The sequence below is a fragment of the Marmota flaviventris genome, chromosome 3 (genome assembly GCF_047511675.1).
Source record: "Marmota flaviventris isolate mMarFla1 chromosome 3, mMarFla1.hap1, whole genome shotgun sequence".
NCBI classification, from domain to species: Eukaryota; Metazoa; Chordata; class Mammalia; order Rodentia; family Sciuridae; genus Marmota; species Marmota flaviventris.
The window spans coordinates 82,777,057-82,802,015 of NC_092500.1; the positions used below are offsets into that span (position 1 = coordinate 82,777,057).

The 24,959-nt window shown below is 33.5% G+C and overlaps 1 protein-coding gene across 2 annotated transcripts in view; it reads right to left on the minus strand.

Annotated features, from left to right (window-relative positions):
* Nucleotides 1–24,959, minus strand: part of Ccdc91 (coiled-coil domain containing 91) — a 351,748-nt gene that overhangs the window by 267,000 nt on the left and 59,789 nt on the right. Inside the window, exons 2-4 of one of the 2 annotated variants that reach the window (XM_071610023.1) lie at nt 4,956–5,080; nt 4,097–4,140; nt 1,756–1,834 (exon numbers count right to left, since the gene is read on the minus strand). In XM_071610023.1, coding sequence (XP_071466124.1) covers nt 1,756–1,834; nt 4,097–4,126 — 109 coding nt within the window. In that variant the 5' untranslated portion in view covers nt 4,127–4,140; nt 4,956–5,080. The remainder of the gene's footprint in view (nt 1–1,755; nt 1,835–4,096; nt 4,141–4,955; nt 5,081–24,959) is intronic. The other variant, XM_027934258.3, reaches the window with a different exon arrangement.

Sequence of the window (24,959 nt, forward strand, 5' to 3'; positions counted from 1 at the left end):
TCCTCTTTCACAATCACATCTAGTCAGAAAGTCCTGGTGCCTTTTTTTAAAAAATGGAGTTACTGAAAAGAACTGAAATAGAATTAGAAAGACTAAATTTCATCTCTAAACGTACCTATACTATCATTTTTTCATCTACACAACAGGAAAAGGGTAGTTGTTCTGTACATAAAAATTCTAAGCCATTACACAAATATCATTTATTGTCCTTATGCTTCCTATTGATTTCCACTGCCATCTTAATCTATTCATTGATAACATTACTAAATTCATTCATTTTTTTCCAATTATTCATTCTACAAATACTTATCAAGGGACAACTATAAATTAGACACTATGCTTGGCAGTTAAGATACAATAATAGTATAAATAGACATGATGGCTAAACTCACAAAACTTAAAATCTAACTGGAAGTTGGATAATAAGTTGCATGTAGACATGAGAGGGTTTAGTGGGAAGTTTCACAGAAAAAGAAACATTAAAGCAAGAAATAACATAATTAATAAGTAAGATAGTAAAGAATGGGGAAAAGTAGCATGGGAAGTAAGGGAGACAATTCTGGGCAGAGCACACAAAACATGAAGCAAGAATGAGCATTCTAACTAGGCCATCCCTTTTTGTTCCTCTGTTGCATTTTTGTTCCATTTGTCTTCCTCCCTTCAAAATCCTCCCCTACTGAGGCTAGGGTTATGGCTCAGTGGTAGAACGCTTGCCTCGCATGCAGGGGACACTGGGTTCAATCACATACTACTATCCCATATCTGTCTTTTGAAATCACATGCATCTTTCAAAGTTAAGATTAACAATATATACTGACTCAGCCACACCAGGCATGAAATAAGCATTTACTAAATGAATGGGTGACAAAATCATCATTCCTTTCAAATGACAAATGTGCTTCCCAAAATAAGTATGCATGTGCTTGCCCTTGCCCTTGAAATATGGATTAGACGATGCTCTACACAACACTCTATCCTCATGGGGTCTAATGCAAACTAAGCACTCAATAAACACTTGTAGGATGCATACCTCCAATAATCTAGGATCAGGCAAAACTGTCAAAGAAAAAGACTTTCGTCTTTAAGCCCTAACTTTATAATGATTTGACAAAAAAAGCCTAGAAAAGTCAAATTTTTATATAGACATGAATTATACTACTACTGAACATTAGATTTCTTAGAAATATCTCTCAATAATATAACTTTTTGTACTTAATTTCTTTAATGACTTGTGCGTGCATCTGTGTGTGTTTGTGTGTGTGTGTGTGTGTGTGTGTGTGTGTGTGTTGGGGGTTTAAATCCCAAGACCTTGTACATACTAAGCACAAACTCTACCATTGAGTTACACCTCCAGCCTTGATGATTTATTTTTAATATTCAATATTTCTAAATGATTTTACTATGAGCAATTTAAATACTAGCAAAAATAATGTTATTTTTAGGATATTAAATGGCAGTCTTTAACAAATGATCAAGACTAAAAAATTATTTGACACCTCACCTTTCTAAAACTAAGATAAATTAGAAAAATATAAATTATACTTTAATTTCATTTAATGTTCCCAAGATCATTTTTAGGATCAAGCCATTATCATGGAATTTGTAATGTAATTCATAATTTTCTCTTTAAAATGAAAACTAGATTAAAGAGTCAATCTTCTGATCAGAGAAGGACAAGTGAAAAAGTAGAAAAAGATTTTGAAAAAGGCAAAAATGTTAAATGGGGAAAAACTTCTAATTACTATCTATCAGTACCTGTAGGGAAGGCAGCCCAAGGAATAGCAGGAGATGTTGTTTGGGTTTCACCATTTCCACCATCAAAAGTCTCTGCAGCCTAGGAAAAACAAACAAATAAACAAAAAGGCAAGATTATTTTAGAAGATCTAAAAAGTAGGAATTCTATTTAAGTGATCAAATATCCCAGTTTTACATGCTTATCTTCTGTAATACACTAAAAACATTTATTAATTTTTTATTTATTTTAATTAGTTATACATGAGAATAGAACATCAAATACTTCCAAATTCTAAATACCCAGTTGCTCTTCAGGGTTTATTGCTGCCTTCCCTACCATATATTACCACCCACAGCGCCCATATCCTATTATCTTCAAGTAAATATCTTTCTTCCTTATTCAAATAAATCTCATCTCAATGAAATTTTTATTTCATATATCCTTAATCATGTTTTCATTTGTAAACTTTTTTAAACTTTTTTCTAACTTAACTCACCACAATATTTACCCATCCATATAAGAAATATAATAATATAGAGCCCAAATCTTTTAAATTAATTCACATTAGACTTAGGGATTTAGAAATATAAAAATGTAGAACCCAAATCTTTTAAATTAATTCACATTAGATTTAGGTATTTAAAAAAAAATAGGAAAGGAATTCTCTAGCTCCTTGAATAATTACTAGCTGGACTTACTAGCATTAAGATTAGAAAATTCCTAAAACTGACATTTTGATGATCAAGTGCTCCAATTTTGGGACAGTCAATTACTGAATTTTGAGTTTGTGGATAAGAATACAGAGTTTTCTATCTCTTAGGTGACCAGGTCACAGCAAAATTATTACTAAAAATTAGAGCCATAATTTCAATTTGAATTCTGCATTGAGTTGTCAGCCAAGGAGAAGTCAAATGAAACAATCTGCCACAGGCACTAAGTGACACAGGATATAGTACTACTTGCTACAAGCTGAAAAAAAAAAAAACATATTTTATATGACCAAGGGTAGTAGCCTGACATGCTTCTACAGCTGGGATGAAAAGAAACCTAATAGCAACAATTATTACAATGTTCGTTGACACTGCACCTATGAAATAGTGAAAGGAATACATGGATTGAACATAATATTGAGGTGTAACTGTTACTCAAAGAGCACTACCCATTCAGTTTTATATATTTTATATATTAAGGATGGCTTAAACAAAGGGAATTATACTTGACTGTATCCTCCAAATAGCCAACAATTTCCAAACAATTAACAATTGTTTAACAATTAACCAGATGATAATATGGAAATATTATATTTCAATAATATAAATAAGATTTAATCACCTCAGAAAAACTAAAATACTAAATAAAATGCAGAAAACACTCAAATGTGCTAAGCAAAAACCAGTGTTAGATGAAATACAAAAAGTAGGTTTGTCTATACACTAAATAGCTCCATATTGATAGATATTGAATATAAACAAAACAGAAAGTTATCTTAACTTCAAAAAAAACACCATTCTTTCATAAAATTAAGAACATTATATGTATACTTAAAACCTTATTTATCCTATTAATGACATTAATTACATTCCTTAATTTTATGATTCACTTTTTATCAAATCCAAGTGAGGTGAAAATTGTACTTTAAAAAAAAAAAGAAAAAAAAATCGCAGAGCTCACTTGATGGTAGTTCCAGGACTTGAGCTCAGGCATCCTGACTCTTAATCCAGAGATTTTCCTGCAAGACTATACTGGCTCCATAAAAATAACTGGGTTATAAAATATTTCAATAAAATGAACACACATTGAAAAGGATTAAGGAAAAGACACTGCTTCTTCAGTTAACAATTTCCACTTACAAAGTATCCAACCAAATAATTATTAGAGAGAATAATCTAATAACACAAACATGCTAATTAGTTTTATAAACCACCAAAAGGCTATGTACTTCATATACTAAATCAACTCGTTACAGGTGTAAACATGCAAATGTGACAAGATCTCTAAGACTCATTCCTCATCTCACAAGTATTTCCTAATAGATATGTATCCCAGCAAAATCATCTGCTGACAATTTTTAAAACCTCTTCTTTAGTGCTTCTACTGGTAGCACTTAATTACCTAAATTTAAATCATTCCTATGGGCAAAACCAAACCTTCAATAATAATCAATCAGTTTTGACTTTCAGAGGGATGATACTTTTTAATTTTTCTTGAATTCTCTCTTTTTTTAATTCCAGGATTATAGTCAAGGTGATTAAGAAAATATCATGAATGCCAACAAAAAATAATATATTTTCAAAATAGATTACTGCATTATACATAACCTTACAAAAGTTAAAACCCCCAAACATAAATAATAATACATACCTCAAAACCACCAAAATCGTCATCATCCATTCTTCAAGTGTCACCTGAAAAATATCAAAAGACACTAAAATAAGACCACACACACAGCCATTTATGTCAAAACACTTCCCCAACTTAAATGTACATACATTTTGATTTTTCCCCCAACTTAAATGTATACACATTTTGATTCTTACAGGAAAACTACTTCTTACGTGTTAAAAAAAAAAAAAAGTTTAAACTATCAATGTATGCATTTTTTAACACCAAAAAAAATGGTAATTGACTTTGACTTTCTGGAAAAATTAGCAATTTCTGTAATTTTTTCAGTAACCATGTATTTTGCCATTTTATGTTCAGACGCCAGGAGTGGAAAAATATTCTTTTACATTTTAATTTTCTTTTCCCAAATTGGCGCTAGGGCTCAATTCAATAATGCTTCCTGCTTTTTGCATCTATTCCTCAGTTGTCTGGCAACATCAGCACAAACGCTAGCTAAGAACAGGACTGTGGTGAATTGTTGGAAATCTGTCCTTCACCACAAAGGTTCTTCCCTCGGTTTCATGGCCGGGCTGATTTAGATTTTCAAAATTGATCAGCATTTTTGAGCTGTGGCCACAATTTTTGGAGCATTTTGATATGTGTATTTTTAGCCGAAACTGCTTTGCACTTTTGGAAAAATGTGGAGCAAGTTACTAGGCTGATCAAGATAAATCAAGTCATGTATTCATGGGAGACTAGGGATGAGAAAAACACAAGCAAATATCCAGATTTCCTCTCTTCTTTAACCTTAAAGTATGTAAGAGACAAGCAATAGGATAACATATACTTTACTCTGTTCTAAACACATAAAAATGGAAGGATGAACTCATACTAGTACCTGTACTTAAACAAAATAGCAGGGGCTGGGGATGTGGCTCAAATGGTAGCGCGCTTGCCTGGCATGCGTGCGGCCCGGGTTCAATCCTCAGCACCATATACAAACAAAGATGTTGTGTCCGCCAACTAAAAAATAATATTAAAAAAATTCTCTCTCTCTCTCTCTCTTAAGAAAAAAACACACAAAATAGCAGCTTTACCTAACAAACCATGAAAGAACTAAAAAACCTGAAAAGGTAAAAATAAGTATTAGATGGTCCGCATTAATATGAAAAAAAATTTCTTACATAGTTTTTCAAGATATGATTTGGAACTTAAAATTGTGAGTCAGTAGCTGCAAGTGACACTTTGGTCAGTAATACCTGGTTTTCTTTTCTTTCAAAAGTGAATATATTCAAATACTAACTATAGTTTCCTTGACATAGTAATACAAGATAGACTTGATTACAGGAAAATAATTCTCTCCCACTTCTCATAAAACAGCTATGGAAATTAAGCCATATGTCAAGTAATAATCCTAAAGGCATTTTCTAAGATTCCTGGCTTTTAGCAGTCATCTGTAGACATGCTCTGCTTGCTCACTGAAATTAGTATTAGTGCCTTTGAAAGGAGAACTTAGAAAATTGTTAAAATAAAAGTTAAAAATGTTAATCTTCATGGCTATTTTAATAGGCAAAGCAAATTTGTTTGCATAAAAACTCAGTAGGTACACAGATTTAAAAGAAAAATGGCATTAAAATGGCATTGGTATGTGATTTTTGAAAACACCTAAGAGCATTACTCTTAGAACCAGAATATGATAGCATATTGTCACCATTACCACAATTTAACAATTGGATGAAAAATTCTAAAAGATGTATTTCTCCAAAAATTAAAGCTAAGCAAGGCATCCACATACAGCACTTACAAAATATAAACCAGACTTACAGAAATTTTTGATGGTGGTTAGTTTGAAATGGAATTTATATTAATTTTGTGTTGCAAGTGAACAGAATCTGTATGATTACTTTTTTCATGAAGAAATTATGAAAGAAGAATTATATGGATACTGAGAATTGACTTAGTCAGACTATAAACACCAAGCTTGTCTTAGCCACATGTATCCCACAAATCTCAAGAGACAATTAAAAGATATTTTTAGCATCTAAAAATGCCATACTCGAATAATATGGTTTCAAAAGAATGGTATTTTTAGAGTAATTCTCTTAGGCGTTTTCATAAATCACATACCAATAAATTACTTGTAAGTGCCAGAAAATTTGAAAACAAAAACAAATACCCATACAAAACAATCATTTCAGTTTGTTTGGTTATGGTAATGAATCAACTACCATCCTAAGTCTGATTTAGTTCACAAAAGAACATACTAGTAACTCGTGACATTTTTCCATATCCCAGCAACTTCTATATACTAAAGGCAAATGACAGATTTCCTCTTCATTTTTTTCAAAGCAATATTGATATATTTCATTTTAAAAAATGTGTCCCTGTTTCTTAGAATATAGTACTAGAGAAGTAAAAATTATTTTAAAGCAATAATCTTTCTCTAATGTAAACATCAAATCCTGCAAGTTTGTTTCTTCTTGAACATTCTGAAGAGTAAGAGGAAAGAAAATTAATAGCATTCATTTGTAATAATCAATTTTACAAAATACAAAAATTTAAAATTAGTTTTTAAAAGGAAATATTACAAGTGTGGCCTTGTTATAGATTTAGCCACTCCAGTACATTTCAAATATTATTTTATCTAAAATGCATTCCTACAAAACATTTTACAGTATTTCTGCAACTTAACATGCTAGCCTCTAAAATACAAATATTCTAAGAATGTACCAACACCAAAGACGACTTTCATCTAAGTTACAGAATCATAAGCCTGACCAAACAACTAAGAGATCATGTAATTCATTCTTTTGTGTCATGGCAGGAAAAGACATGGAAACTTTGTTATCAGCATGAGAATTTACATTCAAAATTTTCGGAATATCTAGGTTTAACAATTGTCAAAAAGTAAAAAATCATTCACAAGATAATTCAAGAAAATTTTCTAAAATTAAAGGATATTATATACAGATTTAATAGGTCTATCAAGTACCCAAGAAAACAGAAGAAACCCACACCAAGACACAATAGAGACAAAGATCAGATTCAAGAAGCTTCCCAAGATATAAAATAGGGTTTATAGAGAGAATGAATGAAATAATGGCATCAGACTTCACAACAGCATCAATGAAAAACAATGGAGCAATGCTTTTAAAATTCAAAGGGAAAATGATTTATAACATAGAATTCGATAATTAGCCAAACCAACAAATAACTGAAGAACAAATAAAGTCATATCCCCACCTATAGTCTTGAAACAATTTTTTATTTCCCACTTTCTTAAAAAAGTTATGGCATTAAAACCCAAGGAATAAGACAAAAACAAAGACTATGTGGAACTGGGAAATGTGGTCCAACTATGGTAAAATGTGAAATGAAAAGGGAATTCTTCCAGAATGATGATGGTAACCTAAATTCCCAAGATACCTATGTCACAGGATCAGAGAACAACCAGTCTAGGTTGAAGCAGATCAGGAAGCTCCTCCAGGATGTATTCAAGCAAATGAAATTAACAGACTATGTCATATGTTTTACCATCATTAATGCAATTTTTTAAAATGAGGGGAAATTTTAGGGTTGGATTAGTGACAAAAAAACTAACCAAATGAAAACAGAGAAACCAATATGTTGGACAAGAAAAGTAAACATTATACACTACATTTTCCAGTTGTGAATGGTATTCATATAATCAAAATAATATAAACAATGAATAAGTAATTACATCAAGATTAAAATATAACCATTTGTGAACTCTAAAAGGAGATGGGATATGTGCTATGGGGTAGAGCATGTAATAAAAAAACAACTTCAAGTCCTAACTTTAATATTAGAAAGCTAATGAGTCTGAAGTTGGAAAATAAAATGGTAACAATAATAAGCATATTGTGTACAGATACACTGGTGATGACTAAAATAATTGTCTATACGTGTTAAATATATGGCCACTAGAAGGTAAAAAATGAGGATGTGAAAAAGAAGGGAGGGTACAAAGAGACTTACAAATTTCAACTATGGGTATAAGGAAAGAAATTAAGTACTATAAGCCAACCTACCTATTATTTCCATCAAAATTCTTAGGAAAAAACTCAGTATGCTTTATGAAATTAACTATAAAAGGAGACATAAGTGCTTTAAAATAACATTTAGTGAATGAATAAATTAGAATTTTTATAATGCTGCCCTCCATTACATTTTCCTGTTACATGTATTTATACAAATTGTAAATGTATCTCTAGACAACAAAACTGCTCCAAAACAAAGCAAATTAAAATGAGTAGGGGGGGGGGGGGTCTGAGAAAAAGACCCCTAGAAAACTGACTTCAAAAAATAATATCTGTCAAGAAGTCATCTATATTATTCACCTTGGGATGCCAAAGTGTCCTTCCAGTTAACACTGTCCACTTAGCATTTATCCAATCTCTATCCCATCTGGAAAACTATTTACTAACCACCATCCTAAGAATCACAATAATACTTTGCAATCTGATCCTTTTCCATGCCATGTTTCCTAGAAGCAAGAGACAATTTTTTGTTGTTATTTTCTGACTCTCCATGGCAAACATAAAGCAGAAAGAGGGAACCGCGCGCACACACACGTGCACTTGATTTAAAATTGAATAGCCATTAAGACTGAGATAATAGAAAAGACTAATTGAAGATCTGAACATGAGGCTTATCAGTTCAAGGAAGCTATTTGCCTAGGTTTCTATAAGAAATCTGGGAGCAGTGTGGGGACTTTTTTTTTTTTTTTTAACTTCTTTGCACCTTGAACTGAGCAGTTCCTACAACATTGTAAGTTACAGGGGCTCAAAGAATATTTTGAATTAATGCTTTTGGAATAAATGACTGAATGGAAGCAAATGAGTTGTTAATAGTTCCCACATGACTTCCTTTTTCCCTCTTATTTTTCCAATAAAAACACATTGGGGCTTGGTCAGGAGAAGATCAAGTTGCTAGCACTAAAACAGTTCTACCCATATTAAGGCAAGAGCCTGAAGGTCTAGATCTTAACAGAAATTACTCTACTTCATTCTACTCTCTTCAAGTATCTAGTTATTATTGGGGCTAATGATTAATTTTGAAATTCCTATGCAGTGAATAAAAGAAGTACTGATATACATTATACTACAAGTGAAACTTTGCCAATGCAGAATATTATCACAAGTCCAAAAAAAATTACTGAAGTATAAATTCATTACTTGAAAAACATTCTATTCATAATTGATCAGAGAGGAAAACATCTCATCCACTAATAATTCTAATAACTAAGATATTTCTTTTTATAATATTCATCTGCACTGCCAAACAAGAATTTGTGTTTACCAGGAAATTTACACATCCCAAGATAACAACAAAAAATAAAAATTATAAAGCACTTACCTTCCAAACTCTTATCCACTTTCTATCCTCTCTGGTTAATTCTCCTACCTCCCCCAATTCTTTAAAGGCAGTCTTTCCACAGGTTGAGGGTTAACTGATTCTACGAAAATATCACGCCTTTCAAAGAATGCAAGCACTCATGATCTTAATTTTCTGCACAAATTTTCCAGAACTAACCAAATGTCTGGGGTCATATATTCCCAACAGAAAGACTTTAAACAAATTTATTTGTTTTCATGTAGTGCTGAGGATCAAACCCAGTGCCTCCTCACACATGCCAGGCAAGTGCTTCACCACTGAGCCACAAACCCAGCCCACCATTTAATTATTTTAATTTTTAAATTTGATTTAATTAGTTTTACATGACAGTAGAATGCATTTATGCACTTTGATATATCATACATAGATAGGATACAATTTCTCATTTTTCTGAGTGTACATGTTGTAGAATCACATTGGTCATGCAATCATATATATATACGTGTATATATACATATATATATATACATATATATATATATATATATATATATATATATATATATATATAAAGTAATAATTTCTGTTTTGTTCTACTCTGCTTTCTATCCGCAAATCTCCTCCCCTCCCCTCCCCTCCCTTCACTTCCCTTCCCTCTACCTAATCTAAGGTAACACTATTCTTCTCTAGTGTCCCCCACCTTATTGTGAATTAGCATCCACAAATAACCCAATCAATATATGGGCTAAGGAACTGAACAGACACTTCACAGAAGAAAAAATACAACTGATCAACAAATATATGAAAACGTGTTCAACATCTCTAGCAATTAGCGAAATGCAAATCAAAACTACACTATATTTCATCTCACTCTTGTCAGAGTGGCAATCATTAAGAATACAGGCAACATTCTTACTGGCATGAGATGGTATCTTAGAGTAGTTTTAATTTGCATTTTTCTGATTGCTAGAGATGGTGAGCATTTTTTCATGTATTTGTTGATTGATTGTATATCCTCTTCTGAGAAGTGTCTGTTCAGCTCCTTGGCACATTTGTTGATTGGGTTATTTATTTTTTTGTTGTTTAACTTTTTGAGTTCTTTGTATACTCTAGAGATTAGAGCTCTATCTGATATGTGAGGGGTAAAAATTGCAGCCATTATGAAGACAAACAACAACAAGTGCTGGTGAGGATGCGGGGAAAAAGGTACACTCATACATTGCTGGTGGGACTGCAAATGAGTGCAGCCAATTTGGAAAGCAGTATGGAGATTCCTTGGAAAGATGGGAATGGAACCACCATTTGACCCAGCTATTCCCCTTCTTGGACTATACCCAAAAGACCTAAAAAGAGCATACTACAGGGACACAGCCACATCAATGTTTATAGCAGCACAATTCACAATAGCTAGACTGTGGAACCAACCTAGATGCCCTTAAATAGGTGAATGGATAAAAAAAAAATGTGGCATTTATACACAATGGAATATTACTCAGCACTAAAAAATAACAAGATCATGGCATTTGCAGGGAAATGGATGGCAAGAGCAGATTATGCTAAGTGAAGTTAGCCAATCCCTAAAAAACAAATGCCAAATATCTTCTCTGATATAAGCGGCGTGACTCAAAATGGGATAGGGAGGAAGAGCATGAGAAGAAGATTACCACTAAATAGGGAAGAGAGGTAGGAGGGAAAAGGAGGGAGAAGGGGAATTGCACGGAAGATGGAAGGAGACCCTCATCGTTATACAGAATACATGTATGACTTTGTGAGGAGAGAAAAAAAAAAGAAGTGTGTCACATTAGATTGGGTAGAGGGAAGTGATGGGAGGGGAGGGGAGGGGAAGGGGAGATAGGAAGGACAGCAGAATAAAATAGACATTATTATTGCTGTATGTATATTACGTGACTGTATGACCAATGCGATTCTGCAACCTGTTCAATCAGAAAAATGAGAAATTATACCCCATTTGATTCAAATGTATGAAATGTCAAGATCATTGTACAGTCATGTGTAACTAATAAAAAATTATATATAAAAAAAGAATACAGGCAACAATAAATGTTGGCAAAAATATGGGGGAAAAGGTACACTCATACATTGATGGTGGGACTACAATGTACAACCACTCTGGAAAGCAGTATGGAGATTCCTCAGAAAACCTGGAATGGAACCACCTTTTGACCCAGCTATCCCACTCCTTGGTTTATCCCCAAAAGACTTAAAATCAGTATACTACAGTAATGTAGCCATGTCAATGTTTATAGCAGCTCAATTCACAAGAGCTAAACCATGGAACAAACCTAGGTCTCCTTCAATAGACGAATGGATAAAGAAAATTCAGAGTGAGTGAGTGTGTGTGTGTGTGTGTGTGTGTGTGTGTATCTCCAATGGAATATTACTCGGTTTTAAACAAGAATCAAATTATGGCATTTGCCAGTAATGGATAGAGATAGAGACTAAAGACCATTTTTATGTGGCCATTGCCTATTGACTTAAAACTCTCACTATAGGAACTATACTTCCATTGGGCAAAATCACATCTCCTAAGGAAAATCAGGGATAATAAATCTCACTTCCACTTCTTACATTTTACAGGAGGACACAAGCCTCCTCTCAATAGTAAGAAAGAAAACTGAAGAAGTAGTCCACAGAATTCTCTACCTCTTTACTGTTGGCCAAGAAAAAAATAATGCTGGTGACTGGATGTGTAAATTTAACTTAATAGTGAACTTGTGAAGGACATTTCAGTCTTAGGTCTAAGCCACATTTACATTAACTATCTAACAACAGAGCCACAATTCTAATTTCTATACGATTCTTATTGCTATTTCTCAATCAATTCAGTATCCAGAATAGCTGTAAAGCTACTGTTAACAGTTCCCCCACTACAACCACTACCAATATCCAATCACTTGTCTTCTGCTGAGAACTATCAGAGAAAAATCACTCAACAAACCCTGTTTCTCACCTCCATCTAAATTCATGGTGCTGCCTACCACATCATGTCTCTAGTTAATGTTCTTTCTTTCATTCTCCAAAGAAGCAATTTCAGAGATTGTAAACTCTCCTCAAACTCCCAACAATCACATACTTTATACAAAGATATGAGAAATTGTGCTCTATATGTGTAATAAGAACTGTAATATATTCCGCTGTCGTGAATTTTAAAAAAATAAAATCAATTTAAAAAAAAAAAAACCAACAATCAAAGAAAATGGCCAAACCTCCTAATAAATGGAAAAAACATAAGGTATTTCAAAAAGTCCCTTAACTTTTTGCTTTCAAAACTTCTGTACTCAGCTATCCCACTTTATTTTGCTCACAAAGAAAAAATAATCCCTAATTCCATCATCTGTACTCTCCAAGGCTTGGCTCTCTCATTTCCCTCCTAAATACTCAACTTCTCCCTCTTATTTGGCTCCTTCCCATCAATACTGAAACATGCTCCAGGTTCCACGTCTTTAAAAATGAAACAAAACAAAACAAAAGCAAAAGCAAAACCTTCCTCAACCACCTCTCCTCTAACCACAGCTGACTCAACAGTTCAGCTTCATAGCCATTCTATTCTAAAATCACATGCCTGCAGCCAATACTTCCTTTTCATAAATGCAAGAAGACACTTTCAATTCCTTGTCTTATTTGAACACTAATAGCATCTGACCAAACTTTCCTTCTCAAAATACTCTCATTCTGTGATTCACAAAACAACCATATTCTATCTCTTTTCCTATTTCTCCAAATACTTTTTTCTAGTATCTCTCACATATTCTTCTAGCTGCCCTTTAAACGCTGGTGTTCCCAACAGCTCCAACCTAGCACTTCTATGCATTTCAGATACTCCTTGAACTATCTGACTCATTCCTGAGTTCTAGATCCATATACCTAAGAGACAATTAAATAGTTTTCAATCTAACAGTAACCTCAAATTCAACACAGACTACAATGAACTCAAGATCTCCCTATCATACTAAAGTTTACTCTTCCTCAAAATACCTTATCCCAATAATTGGTACTACCATCTATAACATAGCTGGCCAACACAACAATCTAGATTCATCTTTGCCTCCCTCTTCTCACTCCATTCATAAAATCAATTGTCAAAGCCTGTCTCCTAAATACCATTAGAATCCATCTACTCTTCTCAGTCCCCAATATCCCTCACCCTAATTAATGTCATCATTAACTTTCATTTGATTTAAATCATCAACCTCCAAAACAGTTCTGTTTCCAGTTTCCAGGTCATTCTCCATTCTGCTCCCCAAGTGATTCCTCTAAATATTTCCCATGTTTAAAACTTTATGGATGAAGCCAAAATTCTTTCAATAATTCTATAACCTAGTTGTTGTCATCTTCATATCTGGCATTTCCATAGCCTACAATCATATAGGAAGTTGTATTTGAATGGTATGACTTTGGCTAAAACCCTGAACCTTTTTGAACCATTATCCTCATATGTAAAATAAACAGGTTTACTAGAAAATTTCTAAGATAGTGCAGTATAAAATCCTTTATATACATTACTCTGTTACTAATATCAGGTTCATTTCTTCTTCCCAAACAACTTTCTATCCTGAATTTGTTACTCTAGTCAATGTTATTATTATTTTTTCATATATTATGCTGCTAGAATTTTTGTTATGTTATTCGTTCTTTTGACTGCTATAGTGTACCACAGTTTATTCAGTGATTTCCTGTCAACAGATGTTTAAATAGTTTATAGGATTTCTGTAATTAAGAAGATAATTGCTATAAATATTTTTCAACATAACTAATTCTGTACATACACAGAATTTCTCTTGGGTTGTCACCAATAAGAAAAATCACTGGGTTACAAAGTTTACCTATATTTACTTTCACAAGATAATGGTTGCACAAGTTTTACTTGCGGAAGCAATGTATAAAAGTCCACCATTCTCAACACTTGGTTTTAAATGTTCTTTCATAACCCAATCAACAAATGGGCCAAGGACCTGAACAGATACTTCTCAGAAGAGGATATACAATCAATCAACAAATATTGTAAAAATTATTTTTAAATTATTTCTAAAAATTTATCATCATATTATTTAAATTTTATATGCAGGTGATTATTTTGCATCCAGATAACAACAGTTTTATTTACCCCTTTACAATTCTTACTGTTTAAATTCCTTTTTCTTGTCTTCATACACTGGTCATGTCTTCCAATGCAATGTTAAGTACATGAGGTAATGTAGCAGATTATATTTTCCAAAGATGACCTCAAAAATATCACCCATCCCATACATTCTTCTAAGAATGAAACACCAATACTTCTCCCACTGAACAGTAGGTTTTCTGTCTCCTCCTCTAATCCAGATAGACTGTTATGACTTTTGTAAGTAGTACAGTAAAAGAAGCATCCTGTAACATTCCCTTGCTAGGTTACCAAAATGCAGTGTACTTCCGTCTTTTGCTTTTGGAACCTAGATGCCATGATGGGAGAAAGATCAAACCAGCCCACACAGAGAGACCACATGGAAATGCCACGTGTAAGTTTTCCAACTGATTGCCTAGTTGAATTCCCAGCCAACAGCCAGCATCAAATCACCAGATGTATGAATGAACATAATTCTAGATGACTCCAGCCTCTAGCCATCAAATCACCTCCAGTGATCAAATAATCCCAGATGAGACACTAAAAAGAATAAAGCAATAAAAAGTCTTATCCTGCACTATTGGAGTCCTTGACCCTCACAATACACAAGCATAATAAAATGGTTGTTTTATGCACAAAATTTGGGATGATTTACAAGCAATAATAACTGGAACAGGTGCTAAGAAGAATGCCTTTATCATTCCTGATTTCAAAGGAAATCTTTCAAAATTTCCCTGTATAAAAAGACAGTCAGTGACAATTAGTTGGTTGTAATTGGCTAAATATTCCTTAACTGATTAAAGAGTACTTTCTCTTTCTAATTTGCTAAGCATTCTTATCATGAATTTACACTGATTATTTAATGTTTTTTAAAAGCTATTAAAATTATCATGTGGTGTTTTTCTCTTTTAATCTGTTAATGTCATCATTTACCTTAATGGATCATCTAGTATTAAACATCCCTCCATAACTTGGATAAACCAATTTGATAATGATGTTTGTTTTCTTTTAAGTGTAGGTTTCATTTTTTTGCTAATATCTTGTTTGATATCTTTAGATTCACATTCAAGAGTGAAATACATTTTTGTAGTGGGAAGAAAGATTTTCAAATTAAAAAAAAAAAAAAAAAAAAACATAAAAAAAAAAAAAAAGAGTGAAATACAGGGGAGGGGAGGGGGGATAGTAGGGGATAGGAAAGGTAGCAGAATACAACAGTCACTAATATGCCATTATGTAAAAATGTGAGTGTGTAACCGATGTGATTCTGCAATTTGTATTTGGGGTAAAAATGGGAGTTCATAACCCACTTGAGTCAAATGTATGAAAGACGATATATCATGAGCTTTGTAATGTTTTGAACAACCAATTAAAAAAAAGAGTGAAATACATCTGTAATTTTCATTTCTTAAAATCTTCATTTGGTTTAGATAAAAAGGGTATGCTGGGCTTTCAGAACTACCTGGGAAAGTGTTCATATTTTTCTATTTATTAAAAGAAATTGAATCATATGAGAATAATCTATTTCTTAAAAGTCTGGTAGAAACTTGGTTAGCAAATCAACTGGGCTTAATGGGAAGATTCAATTTCTTATAATTACAGGATGATTCAGACTTTTAATTTCTCCCTCGGTTTTTGTTAAGTAATATTTTTCTACAGATGCTATTTTAAAATAGTTGGCATATATTTATTAACACTAGTCTTATTATCTTTTGAATCTCTGATTTATCTTTTTCATTCTACATATACTAAATTCCATGGGTCCATGAACTATATTATTGAAGTCTTTTATACACTTGATATTTTCTCTTGATCTATCAATAATCACAAGAGGTATAAATTGACTTTTTCCACTATAATAGTAGAAATATCAATTTCTACATAAAAAATTGGGGGCCTATATTTTTATTGGAAAGGAAAACAAATATTACAACTTAGAATGAATTTGAGGCAAACTGGGCAATAAGTAAATTTTCTTTAAGTGGCTAAACAAAGTTTAAAAAGCAAGTAACAAAAAAAAAGAAAATGTTTCTGATATAAGACCAGCAGGAAAAAAAATAAAATAGTGTACACAATAAATATTTTAAAAACTGATAACAGATACCTACAAAAATACATTACTCTATAGTAACATATACCAAATTATCAAAGTGGATGAAATGCCAAAGAATTCAAAAGATAATTTTATAAAAACTCAATATCACCTGTAATCCAGTGACTTGGGAGGCTGAGGCAGGAGATCACAAGTTTGAGGCCAGCCTTGATAACTTAAGATAAGCCCTAAGCAACTTAGCAACACCCTGTCTCAGAATAAAAATAAAAAGGGCTGGAGATACACCCTGGGTTCAAACCTCAGTACAAAAAAAAAACAACAAAAAACATGATATCCAAAGAAATACAATTAACAGCTGAATAAATTAACAAAGGCAGTGTAAAATATGAATGAGCACTTAGAGATTTTGAAAAAGAACCAAAGAGAAACCTTGAAAATGAAAACTCAATAATTCAGATAAAAACTCAGCTAAAAGTCTCAACAATAGACTAGAATAAGAAAAAAAAATCAAAGCCTGAAGACACCTCTCACAAAACAGTACCTTCAGATAGCAACAGAAATAAATATTCAAATAAATAAAATGAAGAGAATATGCAAGATCTCTAGAACACCATTAAAAGAGCAAGCATCTAAATAACTGGCATAGTGGAGGGAGAAGAGCTTTATGCTGAAGGCACAGAAAAAACCTAGTCAGTGAAATAAAAAATAGCAGAATATCACATATCTTGGGGAAAACAGACATCCCAATACAAAGATGCGTTTAGAACCATAAATAGACCTGATCAGAAAAGAACTTCTCTACAACATATTATAGCTAATCACCCAAAGTACAGAATAAAGAAAGAATATTAAAAGCTGAGAGAAGCATCATAACATATTTAAAAGCCAACCCATTAGAATAAGAGCAGATTTATGAGCAAAAAATCCAAATGCTAGGTCAGCATGGAATTACGTACTGCAAGCCCTGCTACCCAAGATTACTGTAACCAGCAAGGTTACCCATCAGAATCAAAATAAGAAATAGAGACCTTCCAACATAAACATAAACATAAGGATTTCATAATTACTAAACCAGTATTATAGAAAGTAGTTAAGGGAATCCTATAGCAAGAAGAGGAAGAAAGATTAACATAATCACAAGAACACATTAATGAATATAAATATCACTAGAAAAATAGACATGCAAATGAGAAACAGGAAAACATCAAACATTATCAATATAGTAAATCATCAAACATCTAAGATGAATAAGACAGGAAGAACACAGAATATTCAAAATAGTTTAAAAGATAATCTACAAACTGACATAATTTACAGATGCATCTCAGAGTCTTGAAACAACAAGAATAAATCAAACCCAAAATCAGTAGAGGGAAGAAAATAACAAAGATTGGAAGTGAAATAAAGTTTGAAAGAACAGAAAAAAGGATTAATGACACAAAGAACTTATTGTTTGAAATGATAAATGAAACTAACCAATCTTTAGATAAAGAGAAAGAAGAATCAAATAAAATAAGAAAAAAAAGAAATACTACAACATATGCCACTGAAATTCAAAGAATCACTAGGAAATATTTTGAAAAACAAAAATGCCAAAAAGGTGGAAAATGTAGAAGAAATAGACAGATTTCTGGAAACACATGGCCAACCAAAATGGAACCAAAAGAAATTGAACCAAGAATGTAAAAAAATAAAAACATAAATAGATCAATAAAAAGTTATGGGATCAAAGCAGTAATAAAAAGTCTCCAAATCAAGAAAATCCAGATATATAGATTCAATACCAAATTTTACCAGATTTTTAAGGAAGAACTCACTCAGAAACAGTCAAGAAACTCTTCCAAACTCATTATACAAAGTCAATATTATCCTGCTTCCAAAACATGATAAGGACACAACAAAAAAAGAGACAATTATAGACTATATTCCCTGATGGACATAGATATGAAAATCCTCAACAAAATACTTGCAAATTAAATTTAACAACTCATTAAAAAGACACACCATGATTAGGTTGGTTTCATTCTAGGGATGCAAGGATGATTCAATATAGGCAAATCAATAAACATATTACAGCACATAAATAGAATTAAGTATAAAAATCACATGATCATCTAAATAAAAGCAGAAGAGCCCTTTCATGAAACTCAGTATCCCATTATGATAAAGTCCTGAATAAATCAGAACATCATAAAACACAATAAAAACTACATATGAAAAACCCATAGCCGACATTATACTAAATGAGGGGAAACAAAGCATTTCCACTAAGATCAAGAACAAGACAAGGCTGTCCATTTTCAACACTCTTATTCAATGTAATCCTATAAATCTCAGCTGGAACAATTAGGCAAGGGAAAGAAAAGGGATAAAAATAGAAAAGGAAGAAGTGAAATTATCACTATTAGCTGATGGTACTCTATAAAGATTCCACCAAAACTCTTAGAACTGAAAAATTCAACAAAGTAGCAGGATATAAAATCAACATACAAAAAACAGTAGTTTTCTACACACCAATAATGAACTTACTGAGAAGGAAATCTAGAAAGCAAACCCATTCACAAAACCCTCAAAAAATAACTAGCCATTAAAATACCTAGGAATAAACCTAACCAAAGATGTGAAAGACCTATACAATGAAAATTACAAAACAGAAAGAAACGAAAGAAAGAAACTGAAGAAGACACTAGGAAATGGAAAGCCTTCCTCTACTTTTAGAACTGGAGAATAAATATCATTAAAATGGCCATACTACCCAAAGCAATAGATTTAATGTGATTTCCATAAAAATGTAAATGCTATTCTGCACAGAATTAGATAATTCCTAAAATTCATATAGAAGCACAAAAGATCCCAAATAGTAAAAGCAATTCTGAGTAAAAGGAACAATGCTAAAGATATAACAACATCTAATATCAAAAGACACTAAATGTATGAAAAACAGCATGGTATTGGCATTAAAAAAGACATGCAAATGATTCTTGACAAAGGTGCCAAAAAATATTCATAGGAGCACAGACAACCTCATCAATAAATGGTGCAAGGTAAACTGTATATCGACATATAGAAGATTCAAACCAGACTCCCACCCTATGCAAAAATCAATTCAAAATGGATCAAAAACCTAACATTGAAAACTTTGAAACTCCAAGATACTGACACAGAAAATGATTTACTGAATAGAACTCCTATAGCTCAGGAAACAAAACCAGTGTTTTAAAAATGGGGTTATATCAAATGAAAAAGCTTCTGCACAGCAATCAACAGAGTGAAGAAACAAACTATAGAATGGGAGAAAATCTTTGCTAACTATTCATCTGACAAATAATCAATATTCAGAATATTTGAAGAAATCAAAAACAGCAAAAAAATCTATCAATCAATCACACCAATCAATAAATTGGCAAGTGAACTAAACAGACATTTCTCAAAAGAAGAAAAACTAATGGCCAACAAATATATGAAAAGAATGTTCAACATCTTTAGCAATCAGAGAAATGCAAATCAAAAATACACTAAGATTCCATGTCACCAGCTATTATAAAAAAAAAAAATAACAAATGCTGAAGAGAATACAGAGAAAAAAGGCATCCTTTTACACTGTTAGTGAGAATGCAAATTAGTACAGCTATTATGGAAAACAGTAAGGAAATTCCTTAAAAAACTAAAAATAGAACTACAACAGGATTCTGTCATCCCACTCCTGGGGATATATCCAAAGTAAATGAAGTCAGCATACAAAAGAGATACCTAACATAGCTGTGTTTAATTGTGGTATTCTTCACAATAGCTAAAATGTGGACTCAGTCAGCGTGCCCGTCAACAGATGACTAAACAAAGAAAATATAATACACACAATAAAATATGAAGTATTATTCATCCATAAATATGAATGAAATCATGTTGTTTTCAGGAAAATAGAACTGCAGGATGACATGGTAAGTAGTATAAGCCAACCACAGAAAGACAAGTATTGAAGGCTTTCACTCCTTTGTGGAAAGTTCAAAATAATAATAACAACAACAACAACAATAACCACTACAAGTAGAAAAAGGACTTTAAGGGAAGGGAAAGGGAACCAGAGAGCAAGGAGAGAAGGAAGGGTAAGAGACAGGGTAGAATGAAAGGTGAACCTCATCAAGGTACAATATAGTCATATATAGAAGTGTTGCAGTAAAATCCATTAATTTGTACAATTAATGTGCCAACAATTATAATAATTAAAATTTTTAAATAAAAACTAATTAGCATTTAATGGGTGCTTAGTATATGCCATCATCTTACACACACATCTCAATTCCACAACGTTCACCTGAGAAACTCATATTCATTCTTCAAGTACAAAGCTGGCAGGGCTGGGGGTAAGTGGAAGGAAGGAAAGATAAGCAGCTCAACCCAAACATCTGTTATATGTCTCACATATAACAAAAGGAAGCTGGAACTATCTGGCCATCTAAAACCCCTCTTCATTATATAACCTTAATAAATAAAATGTCACTACAATGCTAATATTTGTTTTTTAAAAGGATTTGAACTGATCAAAAGAAATATGATCAAATGCAGCCTAATCATCGTGTCTTACCCTATCACTAGTTGCATGAGTTTTATAATCTTTAATGCCCCTTATTACAGTCTACTTTAGCCGAAAATAATCACAGCTACCCACATTGACCTCTTTGAACTGTTAGAACATGCTCCCTTTTAAATTTGTGTTATAGCTGAGTAATTTTTCATAATAAACTACATAAGCTCCCATAAGAACAGACTCCATCTTTCAACCCTGTCTTTACATGGACCAAGAGTAATTTAACACAGTGCTTTTCAAGTAGTGTCCAAGAACTAAAAAAATGACTGCCTGACTTTGTACCATACACTAGAAGTACTTAAAAATGAAATAACCTAAACATACTTAAGAACTTTAAAAACAAATGAATTGATATTGTGTACATGTATGAATTTGTAACAACAAATCCCAACATTATGTACAATTATAATACACCAGCAAAAAAAAAATGTATATAGAAAGAGGGAAAAAAATAAGTTGATAAACTTTGAGCACTCATTCCAAATATTCTCATATCTTTCCTTTTCTCTATTAAAAACTACATAAGCAAGTCAGAGAACTATAAAGAAATTTAGTCAGCAAACTAAAATAGCATGATACACAGTAACAAACTGATAAAGGCAAAAAGTCACATAATCAAAAAGCATAACAGAAAAAGAGTGAATAAGTCAGGAATAGAACTAAATAGCATTACTGAGACCAACTCACAGTACTCTCCTGAACCAGACTTCTGACACTGAAAGTTAAAAGCAAGATCAGAATATGCTCTCCACATTGGAATAAGATTGTTTACAACAAGAATACTGTGCAGTCAATGAGGCCATCAGATACCAGAATTTTTTAAAACTCAAAAATTTCTACCATAAGTAAATAAAAAAGACCAAGAATTTTTACTTATTGAGAATGTAATGTATACTATACATGACACTCTTCATATAAAATGGGAACACCATTCTTTCTGCACTCAGAAAGTCTTTCTAATAGGATATCTAACAAACAATAAGTAAACAAAACAATTATTAGTTCTTATGGGTGATAGAGGAAACAAACCAAAAAAAAAAAAGACTGAGATAGGCAAAAATATAAATAAGAACTGCTTTAAAAAAAAAAAAAAAAAACTCACTGCGAGGCTGATATTTAAATTGTGATCCAAAGGATAAAGACATTATTTTACCGATCACATTTCAGTTTAAAAAAATTAACATAACTGGTAGGAGAGATTAAAATAACTATTAATGAGAGGTATATTTGGAGTTACAAAAAAATAATTTACTCACTTGCAATATGATATGAGCCATACAAACAAAATCCAACTCATCAATTTTTACTTCCCATTCATGCATAGTTATATATATATATATATATATATATATATATATATATATATATATATTCCTCCTACCTAATGTTTTCCTAGAAAAGATGTCTCTAAAACCATACCTACTATATTCAAATGAAAAAGATGAAAAGGAGATACAAAAATGATCAGCTTTGAAAGGGAGACAAAGCTGTGAACAAAGTAATTAATTTCTATGAATTATGTAAAAGATTAAAAGTACATATGAAATTAATGTCATTCCCAAGAATCGTATTTTACAAATCACTGGAAATAATTAATCTTTGTCTAAATAAAAGAGTCACTTAAATTATAGTTGAATTAACATTTAAAAGTAATTCCTCTTGGTTAGCTAATTAGAACAAATTTAAAAAAAAAAGAATAATAATAAAGAAAGTAATTCCTCTTGGCAACATCAGGAAAATAGATGCCAGTACCAATTAGAAAGAGAAAAACATTTTCATTCTTGGTATATTCAAAATACAATTCATTTTTTTTTGAATTTTGAATATCAAATGAAAATTGCCATCTTTCATTTGATATTCGTTAAACAAGATATATTGATCAGACTTCCTTGATCTATATATTCTCAGCATCTAACAAAGCATGACAAAAGTTTTGTAAATGCTAATGATCTTAAAAAAACTTACATTTACTTCCAACACCAAAATACAGCAAAATCTCCTAAAATAAATTATTTCTAATGACTATTTCAGAAATTCTTCACTGTTTCTTCAGTTGTAACTCATTGGTCATCAAATAAGATCATATTTAGTTGTATCACTGAAAAATGTTAAGGAGAAAATATGATTTTCCTTTATGTTTTTTGTGGGGGTTACTGGAGTTTGAACTCAGGGGCACTAAACCACTGAGCCACATCCCAGCCCTATTTTGTATTTTGATTTAGAGACAAGGTCTCACTGAGTTGCTTAGTGCCTCACCATTCGTTGCTGAGGCTGGCTTTGAACTCGAAATCCTCCTGTCTCAGCCTCCAAACTGCTGGGATTACAGGTTATGAGCCACCGCACCCAACTGTACTTTATCTTTATAAATGAAGAGACCACATTTAAAAATCAAAGGTAAATCAGTCCCACAGACCTCCATGGGAGCCATGGCCAAAGTTAGGCCCAGGACTGCCTCACCAAGGTCCCGGCCCAAAACCACCCCAGACAACCAGCAGACCAACACTGGAGCCCAAGCTCAGGCCTAGGACAACCACCTACACAGGAGCCCAGGCCAAGGTTAGGCCCAGGGCCACCATGCCAACTAGCAGACCCATGCTGGAGCCCAAGACCTGGCCCAGGACCACCCCACCAAGGTCCTAGCCCAGGAGCAGCCCTGCTCACGGGCAGACCCATGCCAGAGCCCAGGCCTAAACTACCTACATCTTGGAACAGTGCAGCCACGACTATAACCCTCAAGCAAGAAAATAAAAGATTCCATCAAAAAAGTCTACCAATCAAGAAAAGCCCGGGAGACAGAAGGAAGAAAGATGGCCGCTGCGTACGGGGGTTGCTGAAGTGCTGAGCGTAGTCACGCTCAAAGCAGCGGCTTTAATAGAGATTTCTGTTAGAGCTCATTTCACCAATAATCTGTAGCGGACCACTTTGCCAAGGAGCAGGAAGAACAAAGAAATCGAAAAAGAGACGCTTGGCTGCTCAGAGCCGCGGGCGCTTTGCTCCCATCTGCTTCCTCTTTCGCTTCGCTCCGGGCGGAGAACCTGAATGTGTAATCAGCAGTGGATTGTAAGTACCCGAGGCAAAGAAAGCTCAGTGCGCCCCGCCTTTTTTTTTTTGAATATTTTTTATACAGGGAGAGTTTGTGGACTGGCTTTGTTGGCGGGGCTATGGTTTCTGTGCCGAAAATCCACTCCGCGGGAGCCGCCATTTGCTTTCTGCTTGCTGTCTTGATGGCTCTGTATACACTGTCTGGCAGCCGCACCTAGAGGTTGGAGCTCGGCTGCGTGCCGAGCCCTGTCCTCCGAAGGCTGGACTGCAGCCTCGAGCGTCTCGGTGGCCTGTTCGCCGCTGCACCTTCGGGCAGAGCCTGCTCTGGGGTCGTTCTGCACCCCCCTGCCAGGGGACCCGTGCTCCGGAGGAGGGGGATGGAGAGCCGCGGCGGCAGCCGCTTGGGCCCCTGGGGCCGGGCACAGGGCTGAAGAGCTGCGGAAGCCAGGGCGGCTCTGCTACAGTCGCAGACAAGCGTGGCCCAGAGACAGCGACAGCGGCAGGGTTTCATTTCTAGAAATCTGGACTGGAAACAGAAGCAGCAGTTTGTATAATCCCAAGAACTTGCTTATATCAGGAAGCTGTAAGGGCAACATGAATAGCATTGAGGAGATGTAACATGGTGGCAGGCGCAGAGAGATCAAGTCTCTGACATCTTCAACTGCGCGGGCATAGGGAGCCGTAAACTGTCTAAATGCTGTTTGCTCAGGATCACTAGGCAATGCTGAGCTGACATGGATCTGGGGTG